We start from the raw sequence: 25,570 nt of genomic DNA on the forward strand, positions 1-25,570 counted from the left end.
TTAACCAAGCACACACATACATATTTAATATATAAAAAATAAAGTGCTTTCTAACAGGTCCCTGGGCAGGGACATTATAAAACATTTCACAAAACTGCAAAACAAAATTGATACAATCAAAGAACACTACATCCAACATATGTGAAAACAGCCAAACACAATATGTACAATCTGGTGGGTGTCCCAGGACAAACGTCCTGTCATATACATGGTATATACATATATACTCTTTTACTCAATATATTATGACAATACATATTTTAAAATTTTGTTATAGACAAAAAAATAAAAAAACCAAAAGACAACCCCTACAAAAACACGATAAGGATCAAGCATGTGAGTCCTAGACTGATAGACAATTCACTGCCTCCACAGGGAGTCCCATTGCCACTGCTGGGGAAAATGTGCCAGCGTTCCTTCCTCGGGTGCAGGGCCTCCACGTCCTCCAAGGCACTGTGGGCTGCGGCGGTAAAGTTGGCATCACCAGTGGTGAGCAGGTCGAAGACACAGGACTGGAAATAGATGTCCTTCACTGGCATCTTCTCATGGCATTGAGTGCTGGCAGTCTCCAGTGTGTAGCCAGGCCAGGCCTGCACCAAGGAGGTGCGAGGCAGGCTGTGTCCCAGGATGGCAGACACCTGGCCCTGACCATCATCGATGCGTTCACTCACGGGGCAGCCATTCATGCACAGCTGCAGGTCCTGGCTCTCCTCGTAAGACATGGCCAGGTCTTCAGGCATACGGATGGCAAGGGTCAGGTAGCGACCCACTTGCCGTACAAACACTGTGGTCCCTATATAGAGGGCGTGCATCTCCACATAGTGGCCACTCTCCCTCTCCACGATACGCAGGCTCTTGGCATCGCCGTCCCCACCACTGGTGGTGCCATCCACAAAGGCGGCTGGCAGGTCATCTGTCACAGCTTGGTAGACTTTCTGATCTGTACACTCATGGTGGGCTTTGAAGATAATAGTGATCTGTGGGAAGGAGCATGTACAAGGTTTAACAGAATGGGAGGGAAGCAGAATGGGGTAACTCTCTGTAGCAAAAGCTCCCATCCATTTTGAAGTTGAATGGCTTAAGGCAGTATTTCCAAAATGGACCCAACTGCTTGTACCTCAAAAATGGGTATCACTTTCAGAAAACATTTTTTAAGGTCCCATATATTTAGAATTAAAATTTAACATAAATCCAGGCAATGTACATCAACACAAAACTTTTTTACTTTCCTAAGAGAAAGAGCGCGAGCGAGCAGTGTTGCTATCAGAATATAGGCTTTCTTTCTTTCTTTCTTTTTGTTTTAAGTGACGGGGTCCACTCTCTTGCCCAGGCTACAGTGCGGTGGCATATTCATAGCTCACTGCAACATTCAACTCCTGGGCTCAAAGGGCATTCCCACCTCAGCCTCCTGAGTCCACAGGACTAAGGGCATATGCCACCATGCCTGGCTGATTTAAAAAACTTTGAAGTGATGGGGTTGGTGGGGGGCTGGACGGGGGGAGGGAGGCGGCAGAGGTCGGGGGTTCCTCGCTATGTTGCCCAGGCTGGTCTTGAACTCCTGGCCTCAAGTAATCCCCCCACCATCATCTCCCAAAGTGCTGGGATTACAGGCATGAGCCACTGTGCCAGGCCAGATTATGGGCAATTTTTACTGATAATTTATATCTTGTCTCCTTCCACAGTGGATGAGTCATGGCATAGTTCTGAGAAAAGAACAAGGTTCGTTTCTAAGTTATGATGCAGAAACTTTAAGGGGCTTAATTAACAATATACCTAACAGAACTTTGTTTCCTACAAAGATTCTTCATAGAACTAAAAAACCGTATCCCATGACTCACCACTACAAACTTACTCATTATAAATACAGAGAGAGAAAGAGTTGAGGAGGGGGCACCCCAGTAACAGCCACCACTCATGTACCCCAGGAAAGATTTCTATTAGTCCCTTAATCAAATGTTTCACATCACTGGCTAATCCCTGTGCCAGGGAAATCACCTGGCAAATATAGCTCCTAAGCACTGGCAGAGACTGAATACCCTAAACTTAGTTACAACAAATGTTTTCCCAAACAGCACCAGAGTCCCTTAACTCCTCAGAAATCTTTTCCCAGCCAACTCTCAATTCTCCAAACTAAGCACATAAATTCATCAAATAAAAAAAATTACTAATAATACAAAAGCCTCTCTTTTGTAAACCCATGTTCTTTCCAGCAGAATCCTTTAAATTAGAACAGTTATTTAAAAACCTTGCACACCTTCACCTCCAACATAACCAACATCTGTGGTACAGGTGGTGGAGGGAAGGTAACTATGAAGAGATAGGGGCTGCTGTGTCACACACACAACAAGGAGAACCTATTTCAAAGAAAAAAGACCACATTTTGAGATTTGTATCACTGCTAGTTACTGAGGCAACAGGGTTCTCTCTTCCTTCTTGAAAAAACAAGAACTATCAGGTGATTTCAGTCAGGAGGAAGGTAGACAGGCCAAATGCCATATGAATTACCCTGGATGGAGGAAACCTACCCCCTGCAAGGAAACTAATCAAAACAATAGACCCTTGTGAAAAAGACCAGAAAATGGCCCCCCCTGAAGTCCTCACCACCACCCTCAAGTTTATGTCTGAAGTTTTTCTCTAACTCGGCCAGCATTTGCTCACACTATTTAATTCCACATGTTCCCACTGGTGTTACTTGACTGGAATTTTCCAGCCATTTCATTTTACTTCAGCCAGTTATAAAGCCAGATCTGAACCAGCTGCACTGTAGCAACTGGTTAAATTCATATCCGTTGTTTGCAGCTGCAACTAAAAGCCAGACAATGTACTATGAAAATGCTGGGTTTTCTCCCTTCCTAATTACCCTGAGCCACCACTTGATTTCACTACCAGCCTTCTCACATTTCAACACCTTCTTAACAACCCAAAGGAGGTGCATCAGAGATGATTTCAGGAAATTTGTTGTGCATCCAATCATAGGACTTTTCAGAGTGAGTGGGGGTTTGCAGCTAGATATCTAACGGGGCCATAAAATAGCTTTATTTGGTGACTCTAAAATCAGTTGACAAGTGTTTTTTTAAGGCATGCTGGGATCCCTTGGAGATGAAAAGATTGATTCAAGAAAATCTTACACCTGAAAAAACTGAACGTTAACAATATAGACGGCTAAAATAATAGTAATAGACTTTTTATATAATCATTATGATTATTTTCACTTGTAATATTCACTCAAAGATTAAACTCTTCAACAATGGCTAATTGGTCTCTCTAGTCTAACAAACCTAAAATTTAAACCAACTTGATATTATGTGCAAGAACTACTTTTTTGTTCACCTTAGGAAAAACAAAGAGGATTTACTTGTGTTAGGCCAACAAAGCAAAAGTAACTGATTCCAAACAAGTTTCCAAAAAGCAAGCAAGGGTCCATATTGAGATGAATGGAATGGTTCCATTCGTTTCACCATGACTGTGTTTTTCATTAAGCACAACAATTCCAACTCAGGAACTCAGGATTCATTTCAAACACCTCCCACATTATTGTCCTCTGCTATGCCAGTGACATTAACCATAACTCCTACCTATCTAGAAGCTTAAAACTTGTCTTCTGCTCTAGTATCTACACCTACAAAATATTCTAGTTAACCTAACAGATTTGTCTTTCCAATTTACTAGTGGTGATTTGCTCGGAGACAAGTGGATATTTCTCATTTCCCTACCGAGCAAGGTAATTTGTACACAGAGCATATGTGTAGAATTATTCCTTGAATCAAAATGCTGAGGGTGATGAATTGATTGTAAAGCATGAGTGGGTTTCCTGAGTAGTCCCTTATAGTTTAAATATGCACTGAACAGGTACCTAGAGATACAATCAATGTAAATTTAGAAAACACTGGGTAATAGTTTCACATGACTTAAGTTTTATAATGCAATTTCATTCCTCATAACAATTACAACATGAGCTTTTAAAAGGCAAGCACTCAGCCAATGAAGGGCAAGAAATTCCTTTTCAGACTGTCTTCCTCTTCAGAAAAGCAAAATTTATTCATTCTTAACTCTTACTTTAGAAATATGCACAAAAGGCCGGGCGCGGTGGCTCAAGCCTGTAATCCCAGCACTTTGGGAGGCCGAGACGGGCGGACCACGAGGTCGGGAGATCGAGACCATCCTGGCTAACACGGTGAAACCCCGTCTCTACTAAAAATACAAAAACTAGCCGGGCGAGGTGGCGGGCGCCTGTAGTCCCAGCTACTCGGGAGGCTGAGGCAGGAGAATGGCGTAAACCCGGGAGGCGGAGCTTGCAGTGAGCTGAGATCTGGCCACTGCACTCCAGCCTGGGCGACAGAGCGAGACTCCGCCTCAAAAAAAAAAAAAAAAAAAAAAAGAAATATGCACAAAAAATTTAATTGGAATTTTAAAAAACACCAAACTTTTAATATTTCCAGCTAGCAGCCACTAGAAAATAAAAATTGAATATTCAAAATTGTATTTCAAAAGCTCACACAAAGATAATTTAAAAACACTAGCTATGCTACTTACTTTTCCCCTCTATGAACGAATCTATATGCCGTCATAACTCAATTTGGCACATCTGTTCTATGCCACACCATTTATTATTGATAGATGGCATTTCTGTGCATTTAAAACATCAATGCCTTTTGTTAAACCTCCTCCACCCAGCCCCTCTCAACCCCCACTTTAGACCAACTACTCCAGTTCTCTTCATTCATTTTTAATGTTTCACTCTCCTAGATCTTCACCACCCACAAGGTTTATTAGGAAAAGAAAGACAGCAGCTACAAATCAACCTTTCTACATGAAACAGGCAACAAGAACTTAAGAAGGTTTGCTGTGAAATAATTCTAAGAGGCACCTGCCTCTCCTTTCCACCACGAGAAAAAAATATATATATATATTAAATGAAAATGAGGTAGGCAACAAGGAGGGAAATACACAGGTACTGCCTCGCCAAGAGATAGAGAGATATCTATCCAAGGCACAGCAGCCTCGCAAAATGCCACAAACAGGTTTTAAAATAGCAGACTTCTCAAATGGCTGTGCACCTTGACTATTTGTGCATAATGTATTTTGGAAGAAACATTTATCTGTGTTTAATCAGGCCATTTGGCACTGTGAGTGTAGGACTTTTCTGGAATCCTCAAATATGAGAACCAGACTTTAGGAGCTCTCATCTCTGGACTCTAGCTTGGTCAGTAAACTAAACTGAAGTAGTCACAGAAACTAGCTTGAAACACATGGAAACATAATTTTGATATGCACCTGGTTAAAATTCTGCTGTGTCAAAGAAGTCAATGAATTGTATTTCATATAATTAGCTGATGTGTCTACTTTGCCATATCCTCTGGGTGCAATGATAGGCTGAAAAATAGAAGACCCTAAGGGAGAATAAGAACATGGTGCTCGCAGCCCCTTTTACTCTTAACACATGGTAACAGCATGCAGCCTCTACAATCAGTCTTCCCCAGTGAATAAAAAAGAAACCATTCCAACAAGAGCACATACTTCAAAGGAAAAAAAAATACACATGCTCTCTCTCCATTCCTAAGAAACCCAAATTTTACTTCCAAGGGTCGATTTTTCTAAATGTTAAGAAGTTAGAGACTAGGATGCTCTGAAGCACCTAAAGGAAGCAGGGGCCTTTGAAAGCACCTTCAAGTGTCTTCCCTGGTCCCATTCCTCCCTAGCTGCCAGGGTAATTTTGAAGTGTAGATCTTGGCCAGAGCAGAGGAACTCTGTCCAGGAAGGGTGGCAACTGTCCCCTGGTTACATAAAAACTGGGGAGAGCTCTGTCTCTCCCTTGAGGGGGGGAAAGAGGTATATTGATTTAGAATAACTCTTTCTGAACAATTTCTTGCAAAATTCAGGAGAGTTTTTATATATGCCATGTTTAATAAAAAAATACCGGACTAGAAAATATTTGATGTCATTGATAATTTTCCTTTAAAAATTATGAAAAAAACTGTTAGGAAGCTATGAACTCAATGAACTGGGATGTAATTTTACTATCACCACTCAGCCAATGTATCAAATATCTTATAAAACAAATATCTACCGGAAGCTGAACTTAAGATCCACAAAAATACATTTTGTTAAACAATTTTATTGGACTAGGACAAGATACTAACAGTAAGACAGTACCTGTGTTGACGAGGTGAGTAGCAGATTAAAACTCATACTATGGACTCCTTTTAGGGCTTGCATGAAACTAAGAAATGGGCTACCTTCAAAAGAGGTATCAGTTTCTCTATCCTCACGTCCCTTTCCACAGAGCTTGGAGCACTTACAGGATCCAGAGAAATGGAATGGACCAAACTTATTCTCCAGTGTTGCCCCAGGTAATAAATACATGCAGAAACAGGGGCTGCCTTGGCTTCAGAAGGGGTACTTGGCAGCAGATAGAGAACGAAGAAATCAAACCAGAGGGGAAGGACACCCAGAGCTGAAGGCAGCTAGGGTGGTCTAGAGAAGCAGCACCAAGCTCAGTGGCTAAAAAGAGAATGAAAGGGAAGCTGGCCCCGGAAAACACATAAAAGGAACAGGCACACAAATGCTAGCTTCCCAAGAGTAACTTCTGTACAATTAAGACAATGAAGGCTGGAAGCATACATAGGTGCAGAGATAGGCAAACTGGCCAACTTCCTTGTACAGACCAGAGCAATGCTAGGGTGAGCATGAGGAAAGGCCTTTGTCCTGGAAATCTCAGTCATTCCAAAAACTCCAAATGGAACCTCTCCCTTAGCTTGTCTGTTGTGTTCGGACTCTGCATGGTGAGGAGGCCAGCAAGTGTAGGAACTCACTATGCGCCCAGATACGAAGTCAGGCCTGTGTGGAGAGTATTACAGGCCCAGGATGCCACCTTGCTTAAGACTAGAGGCTAAAAATATTTTGAACAGTGAGAGTCAGGGTTGGTGGCGAATCTGTAACTCTCAGCCGAATCTGTCCTAGCAGGTCTTGCCTTCAGGCACTCCCCCTCCTGGTGGAGAGAAGCTGCAGAACTACAGACCGGAGGCTCTACTCTGGGCCTTGGTTCAGCACAGCTGTTCTCCAAACCGATGGGATTAGAAAACCACAGCCTCTTGGATCATTTTTCAGCTTTGGGAGGTGAGCAAAAAAAGTAAAAGGGCTTGAAGGTCTTCACAATACACTCACTCTGTCACTTCTAGGTTCAATTTTAAGTCCTGAGGGCTTAAAGAAAAAAAAAGAAAAGGCCCATGAGAACTCAGGAATGAGGTGGTTAGAAGTGGTCACCATGCATTTCAAGAAGTCAGTTAACTGAAATCCTACAAAACAATATCTTTATGTCTGCATTTTCCTTGGGTAGGGAAAGGGGAAGACCTCAATACCATGTAAAAGCACGTGCCCGTACATCTATGCATGCACACACACGTCTTAAATGGAAACTGACCCCCATTTCAGGAGCACACGCAGAGCAGATGAGAAGTGAGTTTTAGACAGTGTCATATCCTATCCACAGTATACATGCTATGTCCCAACTGGAAAGAACCCATGTTCTTTTGGCTCCAACTCTTAAAATAACCAGTTAACTGGGGCATAAAAAACTCCTCTTTCCATAGAACCAGTTTCACCTCAACTTCTTTCTAGACCCAGTAGCACTGTGATTTCACTGCAAGGCTGTCCAGTTCAAGTCTGTAACTTAGATGTATGTTAGCTTTTCTTTTAAGTGATCACTTACTGACAAGCTGGCCAGCTTCCTTGTCAGTATGAAAAAGTCCTTAAGTTACCCCACCCACAAGAACACAAAATTTAAAACAGTGGAAGAGCAAGTTCTACTGCAGTCAAAACAAAAACAAAATGGGTAAGGTAGCAGTTTTCATTGTTCAACACTGTAGGTAACTTTTCACACGCCACATTCCACACGAGCAGAAACTGGTTAGCATTAATTGAAGCCAACAAAAAAAGGACCAACCACTCAATGTTTCCTTCTCGCCCCCTCCCCTCAAAATGTTGACTCAAAGACAATTTAACCAGGCAGAGAGACATTTGGAAATGTGACAGAAAAACAAGTTCTAACTCTCAGCTGTGTATCAGACTTGGCCTCATGCCTCTGGTTTAAACTATGGAAGAGTGTGGATTTGTTTTAAAGCAGTAGAGCCCCATAGCACCCTCATGGAATCTTGACTGGCTCACACAGGGCTAGGCGCTGGGTTAATTTCACTTACAAACAGGGGGGTTCTGAAGGTTTCTTTTTCCTTCTAAACCACATCTGGGAGAGGGAGTGGCACAGTCAGGGAGATTAGAAAGATGGTAAAAGACTCATTACCCAGAATTTTTAATGTGTATGAATGAAATAAAGGCATAGCTTGTTCGAAAAGTATAGCATAAAGAATAAACAGGTAGCTCATTTATCTTACAAAATGATTTTTCAGACTTATAGGTTCATTACACAACTAGTAATTTCCCCATTTTTCTCTGCTTCCTTTCCTCACATCCACTTGGAAACCTTTTCACCTCCAGGCAACTTACTGAAATGATATAAAGCAAAGTTGAGTACTTTCTGGGCCTAAGACCTTAATAATCCAGTATGCACAAGAGCTGCGTGGTAAACAGAAAAGGACAAATAAGAAGACTGCCACCTGGAACTACAGCTGATTTCTGCTCTTCTGAAAACCTGCCTTTTCACGTTTCAATATTGTTTCTACAATAAAAAAAATTCACGGAGAGTATAAATAGCGAATATATGCTTTTATGAGAATTTTAAAGATGAGATGAGGCTCTGGAAAATGAATTTAATTAAGAACTGGCGACTGTGATGGTCAAATTCTAGAAAGCTTTTTGGTATAACATCAAAGACCAGCAGCCTTTCAAAAGTGGGAGCCAGGGTTCTAGGCCGTGCTAGGTTGCATGCAGATGAGGAAATACAGATGCAGGTGGGCATTCTTACCGTGGGAGGTGGAAAGAGACTGTGCCAAATCCCAGGAGTAAAGACAATGATTTGGTAAGGAGGGGTGTTAGCGTGGGACGGGCCTTTGTAGCAGCCCACTCTTCTGGCCCTTCTTGACACCCCTGCCAACTTGCTAAATGAATAACATCAATTGGAACCAGCTTGTCAATGTGGTTCACCAGTGTTCCACAAAGAAACCCTGAAAATGCTGGGTTTACACACAAACCCCACGCTTTCCCACCGACTGCTGCAAATTTTAGTTATGTGCTTAGATTGAGGCAAAGGCTGCATTCACCTCTACATCGCCCACAGTGGGCCCTTTAGTACCTTCTCTTTCAAATGCAGCACCAAATTAACCATACATTTATCAGAGAATGATTATCAGGGAAAGAATTACATTAAGCAGGGAGCTGTAACTGCAAAATCCTTTCTCATCTGTTCCCAATATGCCTCAACAAGTCAGAACTTCTTAGCATCCTCATAAAGCAAGGCGGGTTACAATAAGGAGCAAATCTCCAAGAGATGGCAAGAATGACCAATGCAGCAATATAATCATAACCAAAATAAAGAGCAATCTCAGACTGTAAGGATTAGTTACAATGTATCCCCAAGAGAGTTGTAGTTTCCTTGTGGAGGGAAAATGGTCTATTTTCCCCCCCAAAATTCTATGTGTCCCCCTCTTTATAACACTGCATGCAAGAATAGTGCCTTGCATTCAAACACAGACCTGTCAATGGAAGAACCATATCCCTTAGTCCAGAAAAATAATGATAAACACTATGTAGCTCACATGGTTTCCATGGGCTGCAAAGACTTAGCTACAATAAATGTACTAGGTCTGGGGTCAACAGAGGACAGATTTCCAAACCTTATGCAGAGATATACTTAAAATGACAGCTGAAAGCTGTTGCAATGCAGGCATGCCTGGTCTGATTTTATAACCAACAAAGAATGACCCAGAACACTGGTTTACGTGCCCACATGCTGTTGCCGAACAATAACTACACGCTAAGGGGCACCAGAAAGCAGTAGACCTACCTCATGCTCTAGGAGCCTACAAGGCAATGGTGTTTCTTACAATGGAAAACTGTAGGTTACAGTTTGAAGAAGACATTAACCAACAGCAAACCAAACTAAGTCTTTCTACATCTCTAGTATCTTCAACCAGCGGAAATTTTCAAGAACTCCCAAGAAAGTAGCTGCAGAATTTGAAATTCAGGGTAAGTATGGAATTTAGACTATATCCATAATACATGATGGGCAGGGTATGCTACTATGCTTTGGACAGGTGGTGAGTGCTGCCCATAAGATCACCAGGAGCTGGTGGCCCTTGGCAGCTCCAAAAACATACAAGACAGGCACCTCAGAGCATCTGCCCATCTGGCCAATGGTCATCTGGCTTGGTCAAGTACAATGAGCACAGTCCTTTCCCAAATTCAAATGCCTTAAGGTAAACCACCTTCTTTCACTCAAGGGTGAGGCACAGTAAAATGTGTAGCAGAAGATCTGCAATAGGACCTGTTGTCATCCCCAGTCTCACTCCTACTTTTCATTTTGTGTTACTGAGGTAGAAGGATAGAGTAAGAAAGCAAGAGTGGTGAAAAAGGATACAATCACATTAAAACACAAAGAAAAATAAAGTGAAGGAATTCAAACTACTTGCACAAAAATAATTACTAAAAACATTTCCATTATTTGTTTAGGTATGCAACTTAATAATAAATGACTTCTGAATTGTTTTTGAAAAAGGAGTAATTTTGAATTCCCTGGAGACTGCCAATTTTAATATATGCTATTGGGAATACATTTGCAAAAGCAGAATCTTTCATAAAAAAATATATTCCCCAATCACCTTCTGTGATCATGGCATATACAGATTCTTCTTGAACCCACTTAAATAGAGATACAAAGATCCACAGAATGAATGAAACAAGAGTTGAGACTGAAAGGCTGGCAAAAATAACATGGAAAAAGTCAAGCATCCACACAGATGATCCGGTTTCTCTTGAGTGTGTGAGGTACAGGACAACCACTGACAGGTGCCCTCTCTGGAGCCTGTGAAGGGTGGGCTACTTCCTCCTACAAAACAAAACCTGCCTTTCTTCTCACTGTAGCTAATTCTGCCAGTTCAGAGCCTGTCCCTCTCACCTCTTTCTGAGTGCCTGCATGCCTGTAGCCGCCTCTCACAGCCAAAGGTGGGGAAGATGGCCCAGAGCTGATGTGGATGTCAGCCGAGGTATGTGTGTGTGCCAGACACCCCTGCAGCCCCCCGGGTGGAGAGATGAAAACTAGCCCTGGCTTCCCCTTCAGAAACACATCTACTTGGCAAGGTAGCCAACTGGCACAGGTTCCTCCAAAGAGAGGGAGGCAGGCAGAGGGCAAAACTAAAAACACAGAGGCCTTGAAAAGGCATACCTGTGCACACCACGACCGACGGGAAAACAAGCCTACCTTTCTCAAGGAAGGGGAGGAGAGGGCCACGGTGAGGAAGAAAACAGTAGACCAGGGGAGATGAGGCAACATCATTAAGCACCGCAAGCCTGTCTGCCTTGAACTCATTGCTTGGCATGTAGAAAAAAAGAAAAAGCTTAGCTAATATATGACCCTGGGTGACTTCATTTTATTTTATGGTGTTTAGATTTTCCCCCCACTTTGTCTTTTTGTGATAAGGAAAAGGGGGGTACTTAGGAACAGGCAGAGCTGACAAAGTTGGGCTTGAAGATGGCTTGCTTAAGAGGCCCAGGTACCTAGGACTGAGGAGTTGTCTTAGTAGCCTCAATGAGCAAAATACCCTAGGGTCTAGTGCTTCAGCGCAGTGCTAAAGGGAGCGAAATGAATGGATGTTTACAAAAATTTCAGTATCACAGCTGGCTAGCTAGTCAATGACATCATCAGTCTTTCAATCTAGTGGCACTGCGCATGTGGGTTATTAAAAACGCTTGACCACACAAGGATGATCTGGTATCTACAAGGCACAGTACTAGGTTACCCAACAACTGGTCTATGCACTTGCTTAAATTCTCAGTAAAGTTGAGATTCCCATGAAAAAATTTTTCAAAAGATTTTTCAAAGAAAGTATTGTGGTAGACATTAAGGGAACATTTCAGATCTTGTTTAGAACTTATTTTATAAGCACTTTGTGCCTCCTATTGTTTTTATTTTTATTACTACCACTTTTTTGTACTTAAGGTTTTATTTTGGTCCTATGTGGGTAAAAGGAAATCGTACTGCAAGATTTTAGGACTTTCGTTGGTTTCACCAGCACACGTCATACTAGTATTTAGACAGGTCTTCAAGAGCAACCTTCCAGATGCTTATGGTGCTTTGCAGAGAGTTACAAAGAGAAGGGGGGTGGGGAACCAAATCCAACAACTCCTAGAGGTCGTGAAATGAAGCTACAGAATAGCTTGTTGCTGAACAGCATGGTCACCAGATGTGGGAAAATACTTTCCAATAGTGCAATTAAAGACCAAGCATTCTCATCATCTACTTGAATTTATGTCAGAGGACCACTTTCTCCAACGTTTTTTGAATGAGTAAAACCTTTGATCCTTATTCCAAACCAAGGGAGAAAACAAGATTGTCCTTTTTATTTATTTGCTAAAAATTACAACTAATTCAACTGAAATAAAATGATCTTAAATACTTCAGTGTAAACTGTTCCATTTATATAATAGCAATTTTCATAAGGTTATCCCCCACATATTTTCACCATAATCAGTAACAACAGAATTCTGAAAGACTGAATAACAAACAGAAGTGACATGAGTGGATGGAAGACATGGAGAATAAAATTTGAATACTGGTTCTTGTGACGAGAACCAGTATTTCCCCATGTACAAGCTCTGATTAATCTCTATAGTTTTGTTTGAAGGTTACTCTGCCAAGTCCTCAATTATTTGCATAATTGATGACTTTTTCCATTCTCAATGGACTGCCTTCTTTCAGTTACCCAAAGACTATTCCTAGCTTTCATGTGCCATATGACTCTGCAGTAATGATGGATTTGGGGCCACGGTTTCTCTTATAACTTCGTAATTCTATAACTCTATATATAACATAGCAAATACATATTCTGAGATATTTATAGAAAAAAATAATTTGCATACATACAAAAGCAGAGGGAGAAAACTTTATTTTGAGATATGGAATTTGGTAAGGCAAAAGACAAGCCTAAGCTTTTACTGAGAGATGAAGTATAAACATTTTGGAGCTCCCCTAAGATGTCTAGACCAGTGTAACAGTCGTCTTTGTTTAGGGCAATGACTTCTAGTCTTAAATTTGTGACACCCTAGGGTGTCTCCAGATACCTCCCGAGGTGTTGTAAAATTCCCTCCACAAAATGCCAAGTAAAATAACTTTAATTCATTTAAAAAGCATGCCACACATGTTTAGACGCAGGGGAGGGTGTCCTGGAATCAAGAGAACAGTCTTAAGTATTTCAAAAGCTTGAGTCTTGTCAATTACATTTAAAAAATCTAAATCAATGTTTTTGAATAGATACAATAAATGCAGGAAATAAAGCAAGATGAGATGATCTATGCGTGTGGTTTTGTGGTTGGAAAAGACAGGGAAAGAGGTGGTTAGTTGGGACACTATTTTAGCGGAAAACCCTTTTGACTTTACTTACTAATGGTTGGATTAACATTGACTGTCAATCAGAAACCCAGTTCATAGGTCCTCTCTACCTGGTTGCACTAAACACTGGTGCCTTGAAGTCGGTTTCAAAGATCTCTGTACAGTAGTAGTTTCCTTAAAACAAATGAACACAGACCACAGAAACTGGCAGCTAGTCATGGTAAGCTAAATTTTGCCAGTGTTTCTCTTAGCTTCTGACTGAAACTGTCAACCTGAGGCCCTGAGATTACACAGAGGTTACACATTGCTGCTCTGCAATATTCACTTATTAACCTTCTTGGTCATCAAGAAGTTAGTAACTAAAACACCACCTTGGGTTTACCACTGAGAAGCTGGCTTATTGCCATTATGTTTTATTATACCTTCCAAATCTCCAATAAAATATGTTTTCTGATAGGTCAGTGCCTCAGGCCTCACAGATTTCTTTATTTAGAACACCCACATCAATCATCTGATAAATCTGAACTTGGATTTCTTCAAGAGTCATACACATATGCACTCAAAAAAAAAAGACATCACTGAAAAAAGCATCCTTTTTTTATTAAACAGGCCTGTCTTTTCCCTGGAGAACTCGATTTCACTGTTTACTTTTTATTCTTCATATCACTGTCTATTTAAAATTAGAACCACGTTTACATTCCAATGAGAAATTCCTTACTAAATAATTTTTATTTAACCCTTTATCAACTGTTAATTGCTTTCCAAAAGAAGTTTCTTTCAACCTAGGCCCTTTTTGGCACATTTCAAAAGTTATCTGAAGAATCAAACATCTGAAAGTTGAGTAGGGAGAGGGAAAAAAGAAAGTATACTTGCCTTATTTGTAGCAGTAGCACTGGATCCAGGGACCACAGGCACGTTTGTCACTTGAACTGAAAGATAATTATTATCTATGAGTGGCCAGGCCCCTTCCACTTTGCATGTTTGGAAGTGATCCTTGAAAGTTCTGAGGTGAGGATCTCCAAACAAGCCACAAAAAAGGTAACTGGGAGGGTTCTGGTCCCCTCTCCTGTGTTCCCTGGCTCCAGCGTGGCTGTGATAGTTGCAAGGATCATGGGTCACTTCGGGGTTGGTAGAGGATGTGGGTCCATCCTTGGAACAATTCCTCTGGCTCATGAGGTCACTGATACCCAACACAGCAGAATGGTATACCAGGTTGCCACGGCAGGCTTTTGAAGTTCGCTGGGTGCAGCCAGCATAGGCACGCAAGGCCTTGCAAAACTCAGAGTCAAAGCCGTCAATGGCAGAGTTCAGGTGAGAAGTCAGGGACACAAAGTCCGTGGTACATTTCTGGATTCGACATTGGGCTGGCTGTTGGCAGTCACCTATGGGAAAAAAGATAAGACCAAACATTTGTAAACTCTTCTTAACTTCCTGGGCTACATGAGAAAATGGCATTGTTCTTTAGGAACTGTTTGTTCTATTTTATATACTGTACTCCTATTTTAAGAAATCTTCAGAAATAGGGTTTCATTGTGTTCCTGTGTCTTCCTCAAATTAAGCCACTGGAAGAAAAACTGCATACAATTAGTTAACTTAAAATTTTAACACATGAGCCACTGTGAGTGAACATGAGTCTAGTCCAGTGATCACAGGTTGAGATTACAAGGGAATAGTAAATAAAATATTTTATCAATGTGGCTATTTGTCATAGGTTTTTAAAAAGATTCCTCTACTCTAAGGTTACGCCAAAAACATGAACATTGTTTTGATTTTCCAAAATTGCATAACATCCTTCAGAAAGCATTGGAAAAGCAGCACTAGGCACAAAACCATGGTTAAAACCTTCCCACCTCAGGAAGGTGTAAAATCCTAAATTATAGTATAATTAGTTAAAACACCTTTACTTGATTTACCTGTATGGCTACAGAATAAGAAAACAAAACAAAACAAAACAAACAAAAATCCAGGTACTGTCATTCTACTTCTCCTGAGGCACATTTACCAAGAAACTTAAATAAACTGACACAATTTTCTAATTTCTACAAAATGTAAATGCTCTAAGAAGAAAAAAAAAAACAAAACACAAGATTAACTTGACCAAGCTATGTATTTGCTTTTTCCTTACCATCTAGCTCCCAAGCAGATCACAAGTAAAAGCACACTAAATAAAAACAATTCATATAAACATTACGAAAAACCAAAGTATTACTGCCCTATTAGTTTTTAAAAAAATCTATTTCCAAATGATGCTTTTTACTAGTTTCTCAAACAAAAATTTATAAAATCTCCTAAAGCACAAAAAGCACAAGAACTACCAATACTAGGTCAGTTTTGTGCCCCCAAATAATTTAATATTCTGTTCCATAAAATGGAAACAACAGACTTAATGAAAAGAGACACTATTCTTTGTCATCAACTGCAAATTATATATAAATGAACTGTAACACACATTTGTGTTACATAAAATCTTTATAGGTCTTTAAACTATGGAGACGTCTCTTAATCTCTTTAAGTATGAGGGTCCTCCATCCGAGAAATGAGGAAGCTATTCTAAGACGAAATTTGTCATCTTTTCCAGACAGTAAATATCTTCTAATTTATACTCTGGATGTGGGAAAAAATTCAGGGCCAGTAGATTATTATTAAATATGTAATTATTTCAAGATGTGGATGCAATAAACTTTAGGATGATATCAAGATTTAGGGAACTCCATCTGATAAAGACTTTACGTCTAATATTGTCTTAGAAAGCTATTTTAACATTTTCACTAGTAAACTGCTCTTAAATCTGAATTTAGTAGCTTGTAATCTGTTTCTGGCTTTAGCTGGGAGAAATAGGTGGGAGGAGACAACTTCTGCAGACAACTCTGTCACCATTTTTAAATTTGAAAAATTCTACATTTTAAATTTTAAATTGCAAATCTTCTTGGGTTCTTTTGCTTTGGCGAAGGCTTCCAACAGCCTTTTGCTACAGAGATGATGGGAGGGAAAAGGGCTAAATAGAGAGATAGTGCATTTGGGTCAAAAGGGGAAAACACTATGTAGTCAAGGCTTGGTATTCACTTTAACCTGAGTCAAAGATTAAAACATTTTAATATGTTGGAGCTATGGATTTACAGCAATCATCAAATCATACTTAAAAAAAAAAAATTTACAAAAACATCTTTGTGTGGAATCTATGTTTGCTCATTCCAAAGCTGACAAAAGTAGCTCCCAGTATTTACAGAATTTCTCTTTCCAAAGCAGATCAAATAATTTTCGGCTATTTTTCACTAGAACCAAATCAAAACTGAAACAGAAATTAACTAATTAAACAATCCCAAAAGGGTTAAAGCCATTTTGCATATGGAAAAACCAAGGCAAAGCGATATTAAAAGGCTTGTTCTAGCAGATTCATAAAACAGCTAGCATTATTAAGCCAGGAGGTGGTGCTTTCCCTCAAAACTTGTTCTTCCATCACAGGTCATATCTCCTCTTATTTCCTAACTCTAATGACAGTACTTGATGACCAAAAAAAAAAGACTTAAGTAGCCACTGTATTTTTTTTTCTTTTAAAATCAGATACACAGAAAGCAAGAAAATAAACACGGGGCCAATATCTCAGTGATGAGGAGCTCTTAAGACCACAGATAAATGACAGCACAAGAACTTACCGCTAAACTTGCAGTGCCTATTTGTTCTTTTTATGGTCTATAAAATCTATCCGAGCATGTGTTTCTTTATAATTATTTCAAACAGTCATAAAATATCAAAAGTAAGAACAGTATGGAAATGCAGATGGAATCATTCAGAAGGAAAGAAAAGTACAATTTAGTTTCCCAGCTCCCTTTTCATACCTTCCTTGCAACCCCCCAACCTTTCCCTTTTCTTTTCTTTTTTTTTTGAGACGGAGTCTTGCTCTTGTTGCCCAGGCTGGAGGGCAGTGGCGCGATCTCGGCTCACTGCAATCTCCACCTTCCAGTTTCAAGTGATTCTCCTGCCTCAGGCTCCCGAGTAGCTGGGATTACAGGCATGCACCCCCACGCCCGGCTAATTTTGTATTTTTAGTAGAGACAGGGTTTCTCCACATTGGTCAGGCTGATCTTGAACTCCCGACCACAGGTGATCCGCTCGCCTCAGCCTCCCAAAGTGCTGGGATTACAGGCGTGAGCCACTGCGCCGGCCTAAACCTCTCCCTTTTTCATAGCAGGTAGATGTTGACTGCTTAAAGAAATCTCAAATCAAACAGATCTCCCGAGGTTCTTTTGCTTTGGCTAAGGCTTCCAACAGCCTTTTGCTAAAGAGATGACGGGAGAGAAGAGGGCTAGAGAGAAAGTGCATTTGGGTCAGCATTTTCAGCTTCGCTGTGGGCTCCTATATAATGACTAACTTGCAGCATACACCCAGAAATATCCAGGCTTCATGAATTTAGAACGACAATGCACACTTTGCCTGTTACAGGTGGTAAAGTAAGCCTCCTGCCAAAATGCCAAGACAATGCGGAACAGAAACAATTTCAAGGATGTAGCCAAGAAGGCCATGAAGTGTATGAATAAGCAAGTAACTCCCATATTGGATCTCCATTCACGAATTGCAGAGGTTTGCTTTAAAAAAAAGTGAAACTAAAGGTACTCCTTTCATACTCTTTTCATTCCCCAAGGGCAGAATTAAAACTCTGCAGTTACAGATTTCTCTACTTTTGGGTCAGATCATCTGTGATCAGTGTGACAGTATTTTCATATCAGTTACTGAATATGCTAAAGCCTTTGCGGGTCTAGAGCTTTCATTTCATCATTTTTTAATGAGTCAGACATAAAGACCTCACCATTCAAGACAGTTTCCTTAACACCAGGACTACACGTGTGAATCTGCAGCACAATCACCAGTTTATACTAAAAGAAATGAGATATTCTGAAGCTGAACTAAGTGAAATGTGGAGCCATATGGGGTGCTGAGGCAGATGACAAGGATTCAGGCATAAAATACATAGTATAGTCCATCTGCAAAGAGCACTGGCACTCTTGCTAGGCTCCCTTCTCTGAGAAACAACCCGGGCATTTAAACAGCACCACTCTTCAAAGAAATCTCTCAAAAGCAGCGTTCTTTTCTTTAACAGGATTAATCGCTTCACTCCAATAAGCTGTCCATAGAAATCACTCACCACATTATGTTGGGTTGAATCTAATGGTGACTTAAATGAGGATACATGAAGCTACTGAGAGCTTCACATTCCAAATTCTTGAACTAAGACACCCTACTTTTCTAAACCTTTAAGCCAACTTACTATGCCTTTCAAAGGCCAGCAAAGAAATCTTCAGGGACCACATTCCAATTCTGTCACAGGATCCTATGGCAACTATGGGAAACAATATCCAAGCAGCTAAGGGGGACAGAGTCCCACCTAGCACAATTTCCATTTCATGAAAAGTATCTTTTTGTATTATGGACACATATTTTTCGCACAAAACACTCCTGAATATATCTTTTAACATGTCAAGAAAAATGTTCCACGTAACTACATGCAGATTGACACTATTTTCTAAGGTTCTTAAGTTACTAATTGAAAGCCGTAATCATTCTAAAGCTTTCTATTACACTTTTTTATTAAGTCGTCAGTCTTTTCCCTGATTGTAGGTGTTGAAAAGCAGCTATTACATCACAACGCAAAGCTACGCAAAGTAAATTAAATCTTCTCAGATGCCACACTTTTCCCCCCAATACTTAAAAGACCTCCCTGATTTTTAGCATGGCGGGTATGGTTTAATAAATAAGTAAAAATTACTCCGCACAGTTGCGTAGCATCGAAGTTCAGGATTTTCCAGACCAGAACGTTGTGAAGTGTCTCATATACACAGGACAAAAAGGTCTCGAAGGAAAAGAAACTTATCCAATGCTCTGTTTGTTCTCAAGACTAAAAGATAATGCCTCTTTCAACCTTAGCATTAAAAAAAGTTCTTTGTCTAGGCAAATTCCTAAAATAAAATAGTGTGAAGAGCGTCCTGGATTTTCATAAAACGATTTTTTAAAAAAGAAAAATAGGTATCACATGGTAGAAGGCTCATCTGCAGGCTTACTTCCCTAGGAACACATTCCTCAAGGCTGGGGAAGCGCCGACCTCCAGAAGGCAGCATGGTTATCTGTCAACCCCTCACGGAGCCCGAAGACACCCGGCTAGCCACTGAGCACGAGCTTTTCCCGGGAGGCTGATAGCTGAATTAAAAGCAGCTTTTGCCAAAACGAAAGAAATCCCTAGTCAAAAAAGTTGACGTTACTTCGAGATTAACTCCCAGGTTTGCAAAATCTGGTGAAAATCTTTCCATCTGGTGCGCTTCCTTCGCCTCGCCACCACCCCCAACTGAAGAAAAACAGCACAAGGCTCCTGGTCTCCCTCCGAGGAGGCTGCGGCGGCGGAAACCTGATCCGAGCCTGACTTTCAGTAAACACCAGCGCAGAGCAATAAAGCATCCGGAACATTTGTCTCCGGCGCGCGGCCCCCGCCCGCTAAATGTTTGATAAGCGGCTGTCGGAGGGGAGATTTGTCAGCGGTCCGAGCCGAGGGTGGGGAAAGGACTCGTCTTTGCGCCCGGCGGCCGCCCGGTGGGTGGCTGCGTTTCTGTCGCCGGGAGCCCGGCAGAGGTGCGTGTCAGGGGCTCGGGAGGCCTTTCTCGTAGCGCCGCGCCACGCCACCCTTCCGCCCCGGCGAGCGCCTTCGAGACCTGGGGCTGTTTGGGAACAAAGCCCTCGGCCCCGGGGCTGGCTCCCCTCACGCGCTCCCGTCCTACCTGCGTGGAGCAGCTCGAGGCTGAGCAGCAGCAGCAGCAGCAGCTCCAGCGGCGGCGGGCAGAGCCCGGGACGGCGGCGCTGCTCAACCTCGGCGGCAGCAGGGGCGGCGCTGGAAGCTGCTGCTCTCAAGCCCATGCCCGTCCATGCAGGTCTCGTGGGCTCCGGCGAGGGCGGCGGGGCGGGCGCCGTGGCGGGTCTGGGCCCGTGGCTGCGGCATGGGCCGGGGGACGCGCCTCGCTTCCTCTTCTTCCTCCTTCAGGTCCGTGTAGCAGATGGGGAGCCACCACCGCCGCAGCAAGCAGCGCGCCGCGGACACAGCCAGTCGGCGGCGGCAGCAACCGGGCGCAAGGGCATCGTGGCGGCCGGAGGCGGCGGGCAGGGAAAGAGGGGCGGAAGAGAAGACACAAAGACGGTAAGCGACTGCTGAGACGAGTCCCGAGCGCGCCAGCACCCCGTCCCCAGCCAGCGTGGGCTCGGCGGGCGTGGACCTCCAAGCGGCTCGCCCAGCCCTAGCGAGCGGCAGCCGCCGGCGGCCCGGATATCTCTGCGCGGCAGCCCCCGCGGTCAATCAATCTCAGTCCCGCACTGCCGTCCCGCCCCGGCCTGTGCCCGCCAATGCGCGACGCCATTATCCCCCGCCGCGTCCCTCCCTTCCTTCCCATTGGTTTTGACCGCACGTCCGCCCGACTCAGCCTGCCAATCGCAGGACCCAGAGGGCCCGCTCCCCCCTCCCGCTCAGTGTAATTCGAGTTCCGTGTCCATCGAGACTGCAAGTCCTCTCCTGCGCCGCAACCTTCCTCGCACTCCCTTTCCTCTGCTCTCTACCACCTTCCGCGATTTACTGTTTCCTTGCGCCCAATAGAAATGGGCGACCGCAATTCTCACTCCCGCCGGCGTTACAAAGGTACCGGCCTTTGACCTCTGCTTGAATTAATGTGATCCGATTCTTCTTCCCTCCAAGTTTTTTTTTTTTTTAATTTAATTACCCTACCCCGCCCTGGCCAGGCCAACTTCAGCTCCACCTCCTTGGAGGAAGCTGGCGCTTTTACAGAGCGCCGCGCGGCAGGTCCCCTTTTAGCCAATCACATCTGCGGAACAGCGTTCCGAACCGTTTGCGGGTGTCTGGTAAAGCAAACTCGGGGCAATGTTGAAAATCTGAATGTCACCCGCGGTCCGGAGCAGATAGGATGGGCTGGGAAGGTACCCGTAAACTCCCGGCGGAATTCGCTGGCAGCTGTGCGAGGCTCAGGTGTTCTAGTTTCTTTGACATTTCCCTTCCTGAAAGCGGCAAGGAGAGGTCTAAGAGTGGGCAAACTTCAACGTTCGGTTACAGTGTAATTAATGAGAATGGTGGGTTTTTATGCAGTGTAATTATGCCACGATTTGTTGTTGCTCAGTGACTTTCACATATTTCTACAGATTATTTCAATTTTCCGCAAATTTCTACAGATTAATTCAATGGCAGGTCACTTTCTCCTTTTATGATCGGATGGGTCCGAAAGTGAGGAAAAAGACAATTGTCTGCAAAGAAAGAGGCTGCCAAGTGGAGACAGAAACGCAGTTATGAGACTGGTGATAGATTCCAATTTGTTATCAGTAGGTGTGAAGTGGTATCTAATCTCAAGAATGACCTCAAGGCTGAGAGACACTTGATACTGCCCTTACCTTTGCCTTTCCCCAAACAGCACAGGACTGCCATTTAAAATCCACTAACATCCAAATCGTAGTTGGCAACTCTACACGCTACATTACTCAGAATCTCTAATTAGGAATTTCGTATCAACCACGGACATGCTGATATTCCACACATGTTTAAATGTGCTAATCAATGGACTAAGATAATTGAGGGGCAAACCTTCGGTCTCACCAGCTCACTCATTAGACACATTGTGAATTGCCCAAACCACTAGGTCCCTAATGAAGGATGCCTATCTGTTTTTACTGTAACTTTTCATTAGTTACTTATTACATACTATGATGACTTACGGGGTAAACACACCTTTCACTACCCACGATATAATCCAAGCCTGTGTATATCCATAATATGCTTAATAATAGCTTCACAGTTGCCTGGAGAAATGACTTTTGGGGAGGAAGGTATATGACATTTTTAGATAATACTGTGGATTAAATATTATTAGAGCAAAAATTTACAATCTTTCAATTACTTCATATAACTAATGAGGTACAGTTCATGACATACTAAGAAGCATCTTATTTATTTATTTATTTATTTATTTATTTATTTTTTGAGGCGGAGTCTCGCTCTGTCGCCCAGGTTGGAGTGCAGTGGCCGGATCTCAGCTCACTGCAAGCTCCGCCTCCCGGGTTTACGCCATTCTCCTGCCTCAGCCTCCCGAGTAGCTGGGACTACAGGCGCCCACCACCTCGCCCGGCTATTTTTTTGTATTTTTTAGTAGAGACGGGGTTTCACTGTGTTAGCCAGGATGGTCTCGATCTCCCGACCTCGTGATCCGCCCGTCTCGGCCTCCCAAAGTGCTGGGATTACAGGCTTGAGCCACCGCGCCCGGCCAGAAGCATCTTAAAAAAGTAATCAAATACTGATTTTCAAAGTATTTGGCTGACAAAGACTAAAGTTTTTTTTTTCTCTTAATCCAACATTTAATTCGACCCCTATACAAGAAACATCTCACTTTATTGATCATACTTCAAAACATATACTCAATAGTTAAGGATCAATAATTTCTGTTTGGTTTGGGTCTTTCCACTCGTGACTTTGTATGATGTTTTTTACTCCCCTCCCCCCATATCCTGTTCCTTAAGTACATGGGTGCTCTAGATTTTCCTATCAATAGAGGGCGTCCTCGAGTCATTGCATACCCTGGTGTCGTTAAACGGAACTATTCTTCAGAGGAAAAACTTCATCTCTAAGGCGCTTTATTGCTCCTCTGTTGTAAAATTTGACAAGCTCGAGATTTATAAGCCTAACAATTCACTTTCTATTGCTGCATAATTGTTCAGCCGCTAAAGGAAAATGCTAATTTTCACAATTAAACCGCAAGGTGGTTCCTATTTTCAAGACATAGGTCAGTTGACACACTCGCGGGTAAATTCGTACTGTTCGCAAGAGCAGGAATCGGCTTGGAAAGCAAGAGTGTAGTGAATAGTCGCTTATAGCGCAGCCACTCCTCAATCCCGTGAGCTGCAAGTTACAAAGGATTTTAGATTCTACAAAGAAAAATCGGGGAGTGAGGTAGAACACAAACATAAAATCGGTGACTTATAAAAGTTTTATGTTTTAATCAGAAAAAAATCATGAAGTGACTGATGAGTTGTGCAACTCACACATCCACCCTGTTTCTTGCCACTGGTACTCTTTCTCCCTTCCTCTTTGTTTTCAGGAAGGAAGGAGGAGACCTGAACAGTACATCCAGAGAATCCAGCAAAGCACAGCACGGTATGAACGTGCAAGTGCACAGAATTAAAACACGTCAGAAACACTAATGGATTCTAAACAAGATGCGGTTTCATTTCCTGAACCTATACGTGATGTTTTTAACTGTTCTCCAGTTAATATGTCTCCATTTCCAGAAATCTAACAGGAGAATCTCTGACTGCTTAACAGATCACCTAGGTTTGCGATTTGTGCAATCCATTCTAGAGTAAGGGCTCCCCGGCTGCTCCCCGGCCACTGTGTACCCAAAGCAGCGGCTGAAATAGCTCAGAGTCCGACAGCTCAGCGTCAAGCAGCCTGTAGTTTGTACTTACATCATTTTTTTTTTTTCGTAGCAGGAGTAAAAGTTTATTAAAAAGCGTTAGAACAGTAAGGAAAGGAAAGGAGAGAAAATAAGGAAAGTACAACTTGGAAGAGGGCCAAGCGGGCGACTTGAGAAACCAAGTGCCTGTACTTACATCATTCTTAACCCTTCCGCTCCTGGAGGGGGCTCAGCGGGATCAGGGGGCCCCCGAACTTCGGAACACGCAGGACCTGGGTGTGAGAGAAGAGTCCCAGAGCTTGGTGTGAGCAATGCACTCCCGGAGGGAGACAGCCCGGGGCTTGCGAAGGGCTCATCACCCGCTCGTAGACAACGGGCCCCCGCAATCCCTGCGGGCTCCGCCGCTGCTCTCACCGCTCAAAACGGCAGGTGCAAAAAGCATTTGGGAGCCGCTTGCCAGCACGCAGAGGTAATGCGCTTCCTGTCCATTTATCTCAGGAAACCAGTGGAGCCTTCCCTTCGAAACAAAATTAACCTCTCATTAGCCAGCCACTCGTTCCCAAGAAGGCCTTAAAAGCTTTACCGGCTCGCTAATGTATTTAGGCTTTTCTTCCAGGCAAACGCAGCCGCCGGTCTTGACTGCCATCAGCTCAAGGGGTTCCTCTGGGCTCTCCCGCGAGCCAACAGCCGACCTCTCTCCAGCCTAGTCTGGGAAACTCCAGCCAACCCAGGATCCCATTTTGTAGTCCCGGGCAGACCCGACACCCCTGAAAGAACTCCACTCCAGAAGACGCCAGAACAAGTTCCCACGAATTTCATGGGCGCCCTTCACATCAAAACCTCAGCTCCCCTGTCCTCAAAGAACGGGGAAGAGAGCCGGGGAGGGACTTCGGTGGCCAGCTGTCCCTGCGTCGTGGGCGCTGTTTGCTCTGCGGAGCGCCAGCCCTGCACACAGCTGGTGCGGGAAGCGTTGATGGGAGGCTGGAGGGCGGGGTGAGCGTAAACTAGGATCTAGCCGGTTCCAGGCGTAGAGAATCAAATGTGGTCCTATATCTGTAAGTGGCGAAAAGGGGCTTTTGGGAGAGCTTTCTCACTCCGGTCCCCCGCCGCCTTGAGGCTGGCAGATTTATACCACACAGGTGGATGGGCACCTAAACAAAACAGTCCCGGCCGCTGCCTGCCGCTCGCCCCCCACGTCCCCCGGGCCCACCGCAAACTTCAACAAAATAAACAACTCACCACAGGCATTCCCTTGTCTGCAGCGCGACGCTTGCCAGCTGGGAAAATAAGCCGCAAGCCACGCGGCCAAGGCGCGGAGGGAAGGCAGCGCGGCACCCGCCCCTCTCCCTCAGGTTGGGGGCAGCGGGACTCGGGGCGGGAGGGAGGCTCCGCCTCGGGGGCCGCTCTCCCAGCTCTCCGATTCCGGAATGAGCTCTCGGAGAGGAGCTGCGCCCTTCCAGCTAGCCGGATTTCTCCGCCACCTAGGGGAGAGGGCGGGGAGCCAAATCCCTCAGTCCCCCGCACCCCAGCTGCTTCCTCCAGGCAGCTTTTTCCCCAGTCCAGCCTCAAATAGAGGTGAACAGAGAACCCCCTCCTCCCGGCAACTCCTCTATCGCCACACTGCCCCCTGCCGGCG

General features: G+C 43.4%; 2 protein-coding genes and 1 long non-coding RNA gene across 5 annotated transcripts; 2 read left to right on the plus strand and 1 right to left on the minus strand.

The window, feature by feature from the left end:
- On the minus strand, nt 1–25,570 carry RGMB (repulsive guidance molecule BMP co-receptor b). 2 transcript variants are annotated; one of them, XM_033179035.1, is made up of 5 exons: nt 25,174–25,570; nt 24,131–24,206; nt 20,257–20,510; nt 14,369–14,877; nt 1–977 (listed from the first exon to the last, which is right to left on the minus strand). In XM_033179035.1, exons 2-5 carry the CDS (start codon nt 24,133–24,135, stop codon nt 309–311), a joined length of 1,437 nt encoding a protein of 478 aa, XP_033034926.1. In that variant the 5' UTR covers nt 24,136–24,206; nt 25,174–25,570; the 3' UTR covers nt 1–308. The 2 variants fall into 2 exon arrangements, with proteins under 2 accessions (XP_033034926.1, XP_033034928.1); XM_033179037.1 differs by lacking the exon at nt 25,174–25,570 and adding an exon at nt 24,518–24,621.
- LOC117064867 lies at nt 19,467–25,181 on the plus strand. 2 transcript variants are annotated; one of them, XM_033179038.1, is made up of 3 exons: nt 20,124–20,406; nt 20,517–20,669; nt 24,551–25,181. In XM_033179038.1, the coding sequence occupies exons 1-3, from the start codon at nt 20,401–20,403 to the stop codon at nt 24,929–24,931; spliced, it is 540 nt and encodes a 179-aa protein (XP_033034929.1). In that variant the 5' UTR covers nt 20,124–20,400; the 3' UTR covers nt 24,932–25,181. The 2 variants fall into 2 exon arrangements, 1 of the variants encoding a protein (XP_033034929.1); XR_004429716.1 differs by lacking the exons at nt 20,124–20,406; nt 24,551–25,181 and adding an exon at nt 19,467–20,110 and having other exon boundaries at nt 20,517–20,910.
- Nucleotides 21,263–23,847, plus strand: LOC117064868. The gene is made up of 2 exons (XR_004429717.1): nt 21,263–21,607; nt 23,620–23,847. It is a non-coding gene; the product is annotated as an uncharacterized LOC117064868 (long non-coding RNA).

Source organism: Trachypithecus francoisi, unplaced genomic scaffold (assembly GCF_009764315.1).
Source record: "Trachypithecus francoisi isolate TF-2019V2 unplaced genomic scaffold, Tfra_2.0 Lachesis_group2, whole genome shotgun sequence".
Classification (NCBI taxonomy): Eukaryota; Metazoa; Chordata; class Mammalia; order Primates; family Cercopithecidae; genus Trachypithecus; species Trachypithecus francoisi.

Coding starts and splice junctions, on each gene's coding strand:
- LOC117064867 (XM_033179038.1), top strand. Junction 20,670..24,550: donor GAAGAGAAGACACAAAGACG/GTAAGCGACTGC, acceptor CTTTTCTTCCAG/GCAAACGCAGCCGCCGGTCT.
- RGMB (XM_033179035.1), bottom strand. Junction 14,878..20,256: donor CCTCGAGCTGCTCCACGCAG/GTAGGACGGGAG, acceptor TTTTTCCCATAG/GTGACTGCCAACAGCCAGCC. Junction 978..14,368: donor GTGCTACTGCTACAAATAAG/GCAAGTATACTT, acceptor TCCTTCCCACAG/ATCACTATTATCTTCAAAGC.